Raw genomic sequence first — 14305 nt, forward strand, 5'->3', positions numbered from 1 at the left:
ACAAACAAAATAAAGATCACACCTTCTGCTATTCAAACGCAATTTATTTTGATAATTATGATGATTTATGATAAACAGGCAATTTATAACTGTACACTAAACGACAATAAAATAATTACAGTTAATGTGAAATTACAGCCATTGGACAACTGCATGGAATTGAGTACAATCCATTTACAGTAGTAGCATTTCGATTTCTCGTGTAGACCGGATATGCACATTGATTTAGCCTCAATGGCTAACACATGTAGAAACATGGCAAATAAAATTAATGATGATGAAGAAACGCTGCCATCTGCCACAACTTATCATTTTACTGTGCTTATGAAAAAATGGCAGTTTAGCTTCTTTTATTAATGAAAGATGCTTTCTGTGGGAATAAGGTATTTGACATTGATTTGCTTTCTTGCACGTCTACGATACTGCACTGTGTATTCATCAGCATTAGGCATACCAATAACATTTTTATTCTTGTGGAAAACAATCATCGGTAATAAGAAACAAACAACGCCCTTTATGTGGCACATATAACACATCACTTTATTGTGTCACTTCTATCCTAGATTGCAATTCACTATAAGTGGTTGTTTTCCTATCACCTAATACATTTCAAAAGCTTTTGTTGTGTAATTCACGTACTCCTGTGCAGTTCTGATCCAATGATTTGGCTTAACTGTTCAGAATGATATGTTAATCTAACCCGGCCGTGAGACTAAAGTATACACAATGCTGTTGATATGTACAACCACAAAGCGAGTGTCCATTTCTGTGATTGTACACGAGCAAAGAGAAAAGCTGTGTGTCCGCAGGGCTTCTGGGCTGTGTGACTTTATTTCATCCGTGTCCAACTCCTCAAGCCCAGATCTGAAACCAACAGGGCCACCATTCATAAAAAGAATGTGAGGAACAACAACACAAAAATACACGGCGAGAATCCTTTCCTTACCCGAAGAGTATGGTCCCATGAGCCCGTGCAGAAGGCCGTCCCATCCGGGGACACCCGCAACGTACTGACACGGTTCTCATGTCCAAACAGAATTGACACCCGTGTTCCTTTGAGAACATCCCACACGTTAATGGTGTAGTCGTTGTAGCCACCAAAAAGAAGTCGGCCTCGGGGAAGCACACACACACACAAATAGTGTCATCTTAAAGAGACATTTGCTTTATGTACATTATAAAACTTAAATATAATGAGAAACAAAACTTACCACTAAGAGAGAAATCAACACTGGATACGCCAAATATGATGCTCTCTTTGGAATAGATTGCTACTTCTCTGTCTGCTCTTAAGTCATAAAGGCGGCACTAAAAACAAAAGTGCCAATATTTGAACGGCGCATCATGAGGAATTGCAATAATTGTGTCGGTGCGTCTGGATAAATTCAAATATCATGGAAAAATGCATGTTACCGTCAAAATTATGGTTCAAAGGATGCTAGCTCACGCAAGAAAATGAGGTCATTTAAAGGACAACCAACATCAATTTTTCGTTTTTTAACTGACACCAGAAAAACGTTTTCTAGCATCTAAAATACCCAAAACTTGCAGTATGATATTTTTATTCAAATGCAAAACACCAATAAAAATGACTTAAAGTGTCCAAAATCTGCAAAAAAATTGAGCTGCGAATTGGGCATTTTCAGAAAGTCCCGCCCCCAGTTCGTGACGTCACGCCAAGACGTCTTGCATTGCTGGAGAATCAAAACAATGGCTTCAGATTCGGAGAAGATGCTTTCTTGTTCCACATCCAGTGATGAATATGATTCAAATAGTTCTGAAGAGGAAAGCATACATGTTTGCAATCGATTAAAGAATTTATTTTTGCCATTTTGAGGCAACGTTGGGGGAAAATCTCTCACCCAAAAAAAGAGGTACAAAATGGCGACCTCCTGTGGCCATCTCCGTTTCCACAGGCTGATAAATTCCTTATATGGCGCTTGGACGCCCTCTTCTGGCCTTCTGGCGGCTTTTGGGTGCAACACGAGGTCCCCAGCCCAAATAAATACAGCAAAATACATTGACGTGATGGAAGGACCGCTACAATGCGTCTTTTTTACGGTCAAGGGCGGTCCTTTTGTGACGTCACGTACGGACTCGTCACCAACTCAAAAATAAGGCTTCCTGAATATTCAGCGCGAGTCTTAAAACGTAAAATATAGCTATATGCGGTTGAATCTTTGTAAAATACGCTCAGTAGAAGTCATTTGAAGCCATTTTACAAATTATGGACACAACTTGTCCGGAGACGTTGGTTTTCCTTTAATAATACTTACTGTGGCATCATCTGAGCCAGATGCAAATGCATCTCCGCTAGGATAGTAACTGTTTAGAGAGCCAGTGAGACAGAGAAAGAGATTATATATTATCCAATATAATCCAATATAACAACATTTTAGAATTGTATTCTTATACATTTGTGACTCACCGCACGCTGTTGATGTCAGATTCATGGGTTTCAAAAGACTGGATGCACTGTCCTGAGCGCATGTCCCACACATTAGCCTTTTTATCGCAGCCCTACAAATAACAATGAATAACATTTCATATCAGTAATCAGTTCAGTGTTAATCACGAGAAGGCATGAATATATTCTCTCACCCCTGAGACAAAAGTATTCCCAGTCTCAGAGGGCGCCAAATCCAGACACAGCACGTCGGCCGCATGGCCGTGGAAACTCTGCAACAACTGGCCGCTCTCGACATCCCATAATGCGCACGTCCCGTCCCCGCTGGAAGTCAGGATCTTCAATCCAAACAGATGATGGACAATTATAAAATGGGTGAAATGTGGATGAGCTATAAATGGACGGGCAGCCTTTTATGTAAAATGCCAAATGACCTGGAGATGAACCCCCGATTGGCTGTTGTGAATTATTAAACAAGTGAGAAAGCTTGACTACCCGGAGCATAAAAGGCATTAACAACAACACACAATTGAGTTGAGTACAACCGTGCTGGTCTAAACACTATCAGAAGCACAGATTTACCATTTACATAGAATTAACTCATCCACTGCCAGACGATATGCAAAAATGTGTCCACTCCAGTGCCAGGGTTTTTGTCATTGTCACTCAAATTTCAGGACCCACAAAATATTGAGTTTAAGGACTACATCAACATTCAATGCAGCGTAAGAAATCTTAGACCCTTTTCTTTCATCACAAAAAAATGAGTTAATTCCTAAATTACATGGGTCTGGAGTTATCTGAGCTTGAAATTGGGGCGGCTATAAAAAATACAATACAATACATGCATATTGGTTAATACAGCGCTTTAACAACAGCTGTAGCTGGAACAAAGCATTAACATGGAAAAAAGGGAAATGCTGCCCCCTTGTGGAAGGGAAAAAACATTGTCAGAGGTCTAACCAGCGCTTTATCAGCAACCCCCGCAAGAAAAACCCCAAAACCCAAACAAATTTGGGAATGGCGCTTCACGTCATGCTTTTCAATTCCCGAATGAATTTGGGAATGGCAGTCAATGACTTAATTTCCAACTGGTTTTTTTTAATTTTCATTTCGCTCAGTGTGTCTCAGCCGCATAGCTTTCAGGCATTTGTGACTTATTTTTGAGGAGAAGAGGCCAATCACATTTGAGCTCGCATGTGTTGCTATGTAAATATCGTCTGCGCAGGAACTTCAAAATCCTCAATCCTGTTGTGGAACACACACAGGATGGAGGATGGATATTATTTGAGTGAACGCTGGCGCGTGTGGCTGCCGCTGCTCACCTGCAGAAACATATCCTGTGACTGTAAAGTGTCCTTGAGAGTTTTGAAAGGCACTTATAAATGAAATGTATTATTATTATTATTATTATTATTATTATTATTTTGTAATGTGATGCGGTTGTAAAGAGGTGGCTTCTGTCACTTAAGTGACCAATAACTCATTCACTGATATTCACAAATTTATTAGCGAATTGAAAATATGACGTACAGCGCCATTCCGGAATTTGTTCGCGTTTTGTTTTTCCGTGCTTGGGTGCCAATAAAGTGCTGGCCATGGCCTCTGGCAATGTTTTTTTCTTTTCCACAAAAGGGCAGCATTTCCCTTTTTTCCATGTTAGCGCTTTGTTCTAGCTTCAGCTGTTAAAGCCCTATATAAACCAATATGTATGTATTGCATTCTATTTTGGAGAGCCGCCCTCATTTCAAGCTCCTATAACTCCCATATAAGTTAAGAATACACTCTTTTTTTCTGATGTAAGAAGAGGGTCTTATGTTTCGAACGCTGTACTGAGTATTTATGTAGTCCGAAAACTCAATATTCTGTGGGTCCTGTATTTCAAGTGACAATGACAAAAACCGTGACATTGGATTGGACACATTTTTGCACGTCTGGCAGTGAATGAGTTAAAGGCCCAGGTTGGATTATCCTTGCCCACCAATGGCTTTTATGGTAGACTGAAAAGTCTGAATTGAGCAGCAAGAACAGCAATCAAACCCTTTCGTCAGTCGCCAAACGTATTTGTAGCTCACCCAGAACAAAGATTGTATTGTTCTCGGCTCTTTTTTGTACGTGTGTGTGAAAATAGCAATTGTTCGAAGGCTAATGACTACCATCATGTAAATGGTCATGCTCAAGTGAGTGACACGTTGCCGCTTAGCTGGAGAATAAATCTCACCTGCATGTCCGAGTTGGTGAAGCTACAAGCCGACAAGTAGTTTGTGTGCATGGCGACTGACTTTTTCTTTGCAGCCAAGTTCTCGTTTTTGTCCAGGGACAGAGGATACACTGAACATTTGTTATCCAGGCCACTGGAATGCAACACAGAAGCAATTTAAACTCAGAATGAAGTCCAATAGTAGAACATGGTTTTATGATTACAAATAAAAGATGGACAGACATTCCTGGAGCGTGACAGTTTGCATTGAAATCTGCAGCTGAATACACTGAATGTTGTCACTGACGGTGAAAACAAAAGTGTCGGTTTAATACTTTGATTGTAAAAAGATTCGGAATTCAACTGTTAGTAATACAGATTCAGAATACAGTATGATGGCACATTTAACTCATTCACTGCCATTCCCGAATTTATTTGAGAATTGGAAATATGACGTGGAGCGCCATTCCCAAATTTCTTCAGATTTTGTTTTTCTTGCTGGGACTGCCAATAAAGCGCTGGTCAGCCCTCTGGCAATGTTTTGTCTCTTCCACAAGGGGGCAGCATTCCCCTATTTTCCATGTGTGTACTTTGTTTCAGCTTCAGCTGTTATTAAAGCTTTATATAAACCAATATGTATGTATTGCATTGTATTTTGGACAGCTGCCCTCATTTCAAGCTCATATAACTCCAAACTAATATAATTTAGGAACTAACTCTTTTTTCTGATTAAAGAGGAGAGTCTACGGTTTCTAATGCTTTGTTAAATGTTTATGTAGTTCTAAAACTCAATATTCTGTGGGTTCTGCAATTTGAGTCGACAATGACAAAAACCCTGGCACTGGAGTGGACACATTTTATTGCACGTCTGGCAGTGACTGAGTTAATATAGTTTTATACTGTATTCATTTTTAACATTCTATCCAAATTTATCCCAACATTCAAGTGATTCTTGTGCGTGCGTGCCACAGAAACATGTGTCTGTGAACTAAAAAAAAGGCAAGTTAACTTGGCACTCACCCACAAGCTACAGCGCAGCCTGATGGGGCATAAGCGCAGGCCATGACCCAGGTGCAAGGCATCGTCACTGCATGTTCCTGATTCACATAAAAAATAAAATAAAATAAAAACAAAGCCGCTTAAGTCAATCATATCTTTTGAGTGCATGACTTCAAGAAAACAACTTGACACACCGCTTGTTACACTTGACCCACATGCTGCAACTACTTGGGATTTTTTTTTTGAAAAAAAGGTTTTACAATCTGTGATATACACTTGTGCTTACATTTAAGATGAATTTAAGACAGATCTTTAATACAGGCCACTAAGCATTTACATTTTTCAAGATATTTTCAGTAATTGATAGAGATTAGACAGAATAAGAAGTTATCATATTTAAAAGTTTCATGCTGTTACATGCTTAGTCAACATGTGTAACTTGAATACACAACTGAAGCACAGACAACCTGGGGTCAATCTGAGGTCAACAGACACAGCAAGTTAAACTGTCATCTTCATCTAGGAGATCTGGCCTTGGACAGAATTTAGGACTTAGGAGAACTCCTTTATCGCCGAAGCAATTTATGACTTGAAACTCCTTCACAGGAAGAGCTCATTAGCCAGGTTACAAATTTATCAGTTCATGGAAGAAACAATGTTTTATTGCTTACAGCTGTTCGTGCTTAGAACTCACTTAAATGTGCATATACTCTCAATAAATAGTTTGGCACAGGGCTGCAGAATTCAGACATCTGTCATGAATGGCTGCGTCTCCTGCCGGCAGTAAAGACAATCTTTCTGGGTTAGAGTCTTTGTCCATAGTGTCCGATCGAACATCTCTGACAGTAACATTAAATGCTAATTTTAAGCATGTTGAGCTCATTTTGAGCAAATTAATCTAAAAAATATTCATCTTGTTGAGATAAAATTGCTTGTTTTAGCTTTATTCTTACTCGTTTTAAGACCTGTATAGGTTTTCGGAAGCTATATATACCGTATTTTTCGGATTATACTATAATTAAGAAGAAAAAAACATATATAGGTCGCACTGGAGGATATATCGCATTTTTGGGGAAAATTTATTTGATAAAATCCAACACCAAACAACATACATGTCATCTTGAAAAGCAATTTAAAATAAATTAATTAAATTAAAATAAAATAGAGAACATCAGGCTCCGTTCCACTTCTTTTTTTTCCCCCAACATAACACCGCAGCTCTCGCTCTACGCAACTCCGATGGACACACCTCCTTTTTGGTAACCCAGAACAGTTTTTACAAGAGTTATTCAGATAACTCTAGCACAAAGAACATGCTAAAAAGTTTACAAAAATATCAGGTTTTACTCCAAATCACCAAATCCAAGGGAATCTTCATCCTCGGTGTCACTTTTAAACAACTCCCCCAACTCGGCAGGTAGACAAGGCGCCACTTCCTCTTCTACGTCGCTTACATCACTTTCTTTCTGCTGCTCGATTGCCGTTTTCGTCTGCATATTTCACTTTCTGCAGCTTGTAAGGTGCAGAATATGACTTTCTTTTCGGTGCCATTTTTATTCAGCCCTTCTCAGTTGTGTTTATAAATAACAGGTGTTACAGAAAAATCTGACCATCCAGAAACCGCGACCGCAGGGACGACAGATTCTGACGGGTCACAGATTTCCCTGTAACATCTGTAATGTGTAACCTACTGTCTCTGCGCTCACAGATTTTGACGGCTCACAGATGTTTTAACACAACAATATCAGCACAGGCCTAGAGCGCGCACTTGCGGTTTAATGTGAAAATAACATGTGAAATGATATACAGTAATAAAAAAAGCATATATAAGTCGCTCCGATTTATAAATCGCACCCCCGACCAAACTATGAAAAAACTGCAATTTATTATCCGAAAAATACAGTAATTGCAATATTTTCTGGAATATAAGGCGCACCTTCAATGAATGACATATTTTAAAATGTTTTCCATACATAAGGCACACCAGATTATGAGGCGCATGGTTAGCTTTTGATAAAACGTTTTCTTTTAGGTGCGCCTTATAGGGCAGAAAATACAGTACTTGTTTTAATAAATCTTGTCATACCAAATTTACTTGTTCTGTTGGCAGATTATTTTACTTATTTCAAGCAATTTAAACCCTATTTTAGTAACTCTTTTTCTTGTTTTTGAGGACTGACCTTTTGCTGTGGCAATATGACTGCAATACTGAATTTAGCTTGCAGAGCTTTCCTCAGAATCAGAATCATCTTTATTGCCAAGTATGTAGAACACACAAGGAATTTGTTTCCGGTCGAACACGCTGCACTAGTATCATCATCAAAAAAATGCAAAGAGGCACTATACAGTTCCATTTGGGCTACTGTTCAAAGAGTTAATGGCTTGGGGGAAGAAGCTGTTAAATTGTCTGCTGGATTTGGTGCGCATGGATCGGTAGCGCCTGCCTGCTGTATTTGCACAATTTTCCGAATTGATCAGAAAGGGGTTGCAGAAATTCAGTTGAGACTGTAACTGCAATGTTAGCATTGTTCGTGTTAGTAGAAAAGGCCAGTGTTGAAGTTATGTTCACTCCCTTTTTTATTTTTACTCTCTACACACGTTTTGATGAGCCTTGGACTTTAATTCAAGAAAATAAAGCGAACATTTTTTGGATCAACGATGACAGCCTCGTCTTTTTGTTGTCATTGATAATATAGGAAAGGAACACTATATAATTATGGATGATGCATTTTCACATACGCACAACACAAATAAACATTACACATGGTCAATACCAAAGTAAGACTGAAGAAAATGTATGCAGGCGTCATATACAACTCATCCAATGGTTATGGCATCATCTTTCTTAAAAAAAAAAAAAAAAAAAAAAAAAAAAAAAAACAATCGATATTTAGTGTATTTGGAAAACACTTTTATTCCAAACACTGCATTTCTATTTCAAAGGCATGAGAGCCAAATAGCCATTCAGGACGTCTATAGTGTTGAGCACAGCAGAAATAGGCCTTCATGTATTATTCATGGCGGCACGTTAAAAAGATGTGTAGTTACCTTGTTGGTAGTAAAGGCATCCCACACGATCACTTTTCCATCCTGCAAGTTTAGAAAATAAAAGCATATGAGGTTTATGATCAATTTTAATTTATGTCAATTGTATTTAGCGATATATTGTATGCTTATCACAGTCTGTCACAGTATGTTTAATTATTTATATAGCCAGAGGAAAGACAAATTATTTGAAATAAATTGGATCTCAACACACCAGGATACTAAATGTCCCAATAAGTGTCGAGTAGACTGAGCTCGTGATGTTTCAAATAACGAACACATTTACTGTATTCGTGTTTAGCGACTAAAATTGGTTCCGGAAGCGAATTGCTGACACATCAGGAAAAAACAGTTCACGATCACGATATAATGTTAAAATCTGAAACTTATTTCATTATACAGTGATACCTCGGTTTACGAAGCCCTTGGCTTACAAACTTTTCGCTTCACGAACGTTAAATTTATGAAAATTTTACCTTGGCATACAAACTTTTTTCGAGATACACACGGAGCTGCCTCAATGAGTGATGTGTCGTTCGTGAACGAGCTGTTCTTCTAACAGCAAAATGGCAGCCGACTGCCGACTGTGGGGTTTACAGATAGAGAGAGAGTGAAACCGTTCTCAAAAAAGAAAATGGCTGCCGACTTTTTTTGTCCTCTATTCCCCGCCCCCAGTCTTCGGTTAAAGCCATGTGATTGGTCAAGAACGCAGCAGTGAGGGAAGGTGGTTTAAACATTAAAGAGACAGGGAGACGACAGTGAGAGAGTTTCAACATTGACATTTATTATACATAAAATAAGGTATATTTTGTGTAGTTTTAAGGCTTAGAAAATTAGAAAGTAGAAAAATCACTGCGAGACTAATAAAGGCAAATCCAATCTAATCCAAAATTATGTTTTATTGGGACCTGGGAACGGATTATTCTCATTTTAATGGTTTCCTATGTTAAATTATTTTTTGGGATACACACATTTCGCCTTACCCACTCTGTCTGGGAACCAATTAAGTTCCTCAGCCAAGGTATCACTGTAATGTAAAATTAAACACTAACACATTCATTATGTTAAATTGACAATTTACCAATGTTAAAACATGACACTTATCAGGTTATAATCAAAAACTTATCACTTTAAATTTTGAAATATATCCAGCCAATTTAAACGTGAAATTCATCACATAACGTAACACTGTACTGTAACTTGTATGTTTCCTGGTCTGGCAGCACCATATTTCGATATTAGTCAATGTATAAAACTGAAAAACACTTTTTTTGTTTGTACCTAAGAATGACAATAATTAGAAGAATAGTAATAATAATAATTATTATAATAATGCATCTAATTTATACGTCTGTTTTCTAAGCCACCAGACACATAAAGCGCTCATACATCATTACATTATTCATTACACTCATGTAATCACACACAATCTGGTGACAATAACAATTGGTTTTGCCACATCTGCTTTGAAGGAGTGTGGCAGCGGTGCCACCACCACACATTTACACTCGACCATACATGAATGTATGTGGTCAAGTGCTGAAGGATATAAAAATACATGACTCGGAGAAAGTGAGAAGTATACAGTGGTCAATCCGGTTTTCAGCATTTTAGGCCACGACATTCATTAAGGAGGAGCCTGTGCTGAGCGGTTGCTCCTATTCGGCAGCACGACTATGCCAGCACTGTTTTTGATTGGGAGGAATGTCGGTGCCATTTGACTGTCATCGCTGGACAGCTCTGGGGCGATTGTGCTTTTTTTGCGCCTGTAATGGGTCACATTTTCACAGCCCTGTTTTGTTCAGCGGAAAGATCGGTGCTGTTGGACAGTCTGCATTTGGATGGATGCACTGTCGCGGCTTGGAATTGAAGCGGATTTACATGGGATTGGAGATGTTAGACAATCTCTTTTTGTCAATGGATGCTACAGCTTTGTGTTTGCTTTTAACATTTAGCTTGTAGCAGACGTGCACATTTTGCTATGACGTTCCTGATCCACGGCTGAAAAGGATGCTTTGATCCTCTCCTCTTTCATCTAGAACTGCTTCATGTCACAAAGAGATGAATGCCTGTGTATTTGTGTTGTAATATTATTTGTTATATAATTGTTTGTTGTTATTTTGACTTTAAGATGGCGCGGCGAGAGTGGCTGCCTATCCAGCAGCTCCTGTATTTTGTTTTTCTACTTCTTTCTTTCCTCTCATCTTCCTTTCATAACTTTGCTGCTGTGAAATGCAAATTTCTCCACTGCAAAACGAATAAAGGCTAATCCAATCCCATCTGAATTTTGATTTAATTCAATTATGGAATATGTATGAATTTAATTTCACTAAATGGAAGTAAAGCAGCCGAATAAGTACTGTCTATTTTTTTTAATCCAAGTATACTTAACTCATTCATTGCCATTTACAAATGTATTCAGGAATTGAAAATATGACGTCGAGTGCCATTCCCGAATTTGTTCAGGTTTTGTTTTTTCATGCCAATTAAGCGTTGGTCATGGCCTCTGGCAGTGTTTTATCTTTTCCACAAGCCTGGCACTGGAGTGGACATATTTTTGCACATGTCTGGCAGTGAATGAGTTAAGCACCACAAGTGAGAACTTTGTAATGTGGAATATTGGCCTAATCAGGCAAAACTGGAACATTCTGATTCTGGTGATCTATCGGTGAAAATGATCAGCAGAGGTGTGAGTGTTTGAGTGACCTGTGAAGAGCTGACGACCCTCCTCTTGTCTTTACACCAGTCCATGCACAGAACTTTGTTGCCATGCCCTTTCAGAGTTCTTCGGGTCTTCATGACAAACTGGCCCAAGCCCTCTACCTTCTCGGCCACTTGATGTACTAAACAACACACACATTCACAACGATTGTGCATTACATTAAATCTACTACAATACTGATTATCTTCCAGTGTAGGATTAAACATGCAGTCGACCCCCATCTAATGGATGAATGCATTGCCTCATCTTTTTACTCCTTTTTTTTCTCAAATCAGCCTAAAAAAAGCATCTCCCATGCAACATGATGTAATCCGAATACATGTTTTGATCTCTTCCTCTCGAACGTTGAGGTTGTTGCTACGGTGCAGAAGAGATGTTTGGATGCTACAAGAGTGTCTGTCATGCAGATGCATGGGAGCACAGAGCTCGGTAAATAGGGAAGCAGCAAAAACAAACAGAGCCTGTTCAATGTCAGGACACCCCGAGTTCACGTGAAGAAAATACCGCTCACTAACTGATGTAAAAAAACACTATGTTGGTGTTTTAGCAATGCCGTAATGCAGGAAAAAAACAAACATCAGCTCTGATTTTTCGGCGCTTGGGTGAATGGCGAGCGGGCCTCTCCATTTTCCGTACTCACGCTCGACATCGTGCAGCTTGGCTCTTTCCTCCTCCAGCTTTGATTTCAGCGACTCCGACTCGGTTTTCAGATGCACCAGAGTCTCGTTTAGCTGTACCTCCTGTGTCGCCATTTCAAGGAGCAGAGGGGATCTCATATATTTCGATTTTATGCGGGGCCGCGATGGGCAGCGAAAAGGCTTAAAGCAGTGACACACTCACACACTCACGCACTCACGCACACACAAACAGACACAGCTAACAGCTGATGCTGTTCCCGTGACGTCACCGCTCCAAGACGCTACAGGGAACTGTGGTCCAATCTCCGGGATGATGAGAAGGAGGAGGTCGGGGGAGGATGCTGTAGTTAACGGAAGGAGCAGAGAGAGAAGGGAAAAGGAGGAATGAAAGTTCCAATAAGGAAGCATCCTGAATGGGCTAAATGAAATACAAGAGCCAAATGGCGTTTTGGAGCACTTTGTAGCGTTCAATGACGCTTTGGGTACACAACAACAGTGTGATGCAGTGGGAGACCAAGAAATGTATACTGTACAATGATTTTTTTTAATCAGAGATTAAATGACATCCCCCCCCCCCCCCCTCAGATTATGAATCTGCTCTCAAAAAGTTAGAATTTTATCAACACCGTCATCGCATCACTGATGCGTACGTGGAACTGTCGCGACTTGGAATTGAAGCGGATTTATGTGAGACAGTCTCTTTTCATAAATGGATGCTACAGTTTTGTCTTTGCTTTCAAAACTTAGCTTGTAGCAAAGGTGCAAATTTCACCATGACGTCCTTGATCCACTGGTGAAAAGAAGGCTTTGATTCTCTCCTCTTTCATCTCAAACTGCTTTATGCAACGAGGGTGCAGAAATTGCTTACTATTGAATTACTGTCTGTGTCTTTTGCATTATCGCATTATTTGTTTTATATATTTTTTGGTTTGACTTCAAGAAGGCGCCAAGAGAGTGGCTGCATTTACAATAGCTTTGTATTTTGTTTCTACTTCTTCCTTTCTCTTCCTTTCATCACTTTGCTGCTGTGAAATGTACATTTCTCCACTACGAGACTCATAAAGGCTAATCCCAACCAATCCAATCATCATCATGAAAATGTGGGCAAATGGAAAAATAAAAATGAAAAAAAAAAAAAACTTTAATTTAAAAAATGCTGACTATTTTTGGACATTTCCATTCAACCTTACAACTACTTGGAAGGAAGGTATAATTTATGATTTAAATGGATATTTTGAATTTGATCGGATAGCCATGACATGTGGGGTCCCTCATGAGTCAATCCTTGGAGCCCCTTTGTTCTGTCTGTATATACAATATATTACCATTTCATCAAATGATTCAGAATACAACATTGGATGCCGTGGCTATGCGCATAGCTATATTTTAAAGCCTTTTAATGGTGCAAATGGTCATTTATTATTATTAAGAGTAAGCTCTTGTAATATTTATTGGGTTCATTTAAATGTTTTCTGCCCTGTTGTTTAATTTATTTGCATTTTATTTTATTAAGTAATTACTTGATTTAGATGCCGTACTGTAAATAACGTAGTGCCTTAAAAGACAAGTGGTATGACATAAACAAATGGATTGTAAAAATCCAACAGTTTTGGCTTTGGTTCAAATGAAGATTGTGCTGCTCTTTCATGTGTGTAAACACCTTGGCCACCTGGTGACAGTATAATACAGGCATAAATATTAATATTAATAATAATAAAAAAAAAAAAAATCATTTATAAGTGCCTTTCAAAACTCTCAGGGTCACTTTACAGTTACAGGATAAGTTTTTCTGGGTGAGTCGCGGCAACCACACGCGCCAGCGTTCATTCAATCCAAAAGTAACTGAAGTAGATAGAAAGCTAGCTAGCTAGCTAATAGATAGCTAATAGATAGCCAACTAGATAGCTAGCTAGCTAGACGGCCATATACCTAATAACTTGCCAGCTAGCCAGCCAGATAGCAAATAGATATCCAGCTAGGTAGCTAGCTAGATAGCTGCCTAGATAACCAGCTGGGTAGCTAGAGACAATTTACAACATACTGTGTGCTGCAGTCATGTTTGTCATTTTTTACAAAAGATAAATAATACGCTAATAATATGCTTGCGAAGAGTATTGTATTCTCTACTTACATATGCTGCTCTACCATTTAGGATCAAATATTCATCGCTTGTCGGGTTAAAATTGTTGTGATTCTTAATTGTAATTGTGTTAAACTCAAATAGAACTATAATGATGTGCTTCTGTTTCATGCCGAGTTTTGGAACATACATAAAATTGATTTTATATCAATCT

The 14305-nt window shown here is 38.8% G+C and overlaps 1 protein-coding gene across 1 annotated transcript; it reads right to left on the reverse strand.

The window, feature by feature from the left end:
• Window positions 1-32: 32 nt before the first annotated feature.
• gnb5a (guanine nucleotide binding protein (G protein), beta 5a) lies at window positions 33-12337 on the reverse strand. The gene is made up of 11 exons (XM_088996600.1): window positions 12014-12337; window positions 11358-11494; window positions 8655-8696; window positions 5628-5704; window positions 4629-4761; window positions 2602-2745; window positions 2429-2520; window positions 2277-2325; window positions 1212-1308; window positions 947-1113; window positions 33-864 (listed from the first exon to the last, which is right to left on the reverse strand). The coding sequence occupies exons 1-11, from the start codon at window positions 12147-12149 to the stop codon at window positions 853-855; spliced, it is 1086 nt and encodes a 361-aa protein (XP_088852726.1). The 5' UTR covers window positions 12150-12337; the 3' UTR covers window positions 33-852.
• Between the last annotated feature and the right edge of the window lie 1968 nt (window positions 12338-14305).

The sequence above is a fragment of the Hippocampus bargibanti genome, linkage group LG05, assembly GCF_051943395.1.
Source record: "Hippocampus bargibanti isolate YZ-2025 linkage group LG05, ASM5194339v1, whole genome shotgun sequence".
Lineage (NCBI taxonomy): Eukaryota > Metazoa > Chordata > Actinopteri > Syngnathiformes > Syngnathidae > Hippocampus > Hippocampus bargibanti.

Bases quoted from the DNA above. Each gene is read 5' to 3' on its own strand.
- gnb5a (XM_088996600.1), bottom strand. From the start codon at position 12,149: ATGAGATCCCCTCTGCTCCTTGAAATGGCGACACAGGAGGTACAGCTA. The intron at 11,495-12,013 runs GTGAGTACGGAA...TGTGTTGTTTAG, and splicing joins CAAGCTGCACGATGTCGAGC to TACATCAAGTGGCCGAGAAG. The intron at 5,705-8,654 runs GTAACTACACAT...TATGTGAATCAG, and splicing joins ATGCCTTTACTACCAACAAG to GAACATGCAGTGACGATGCC.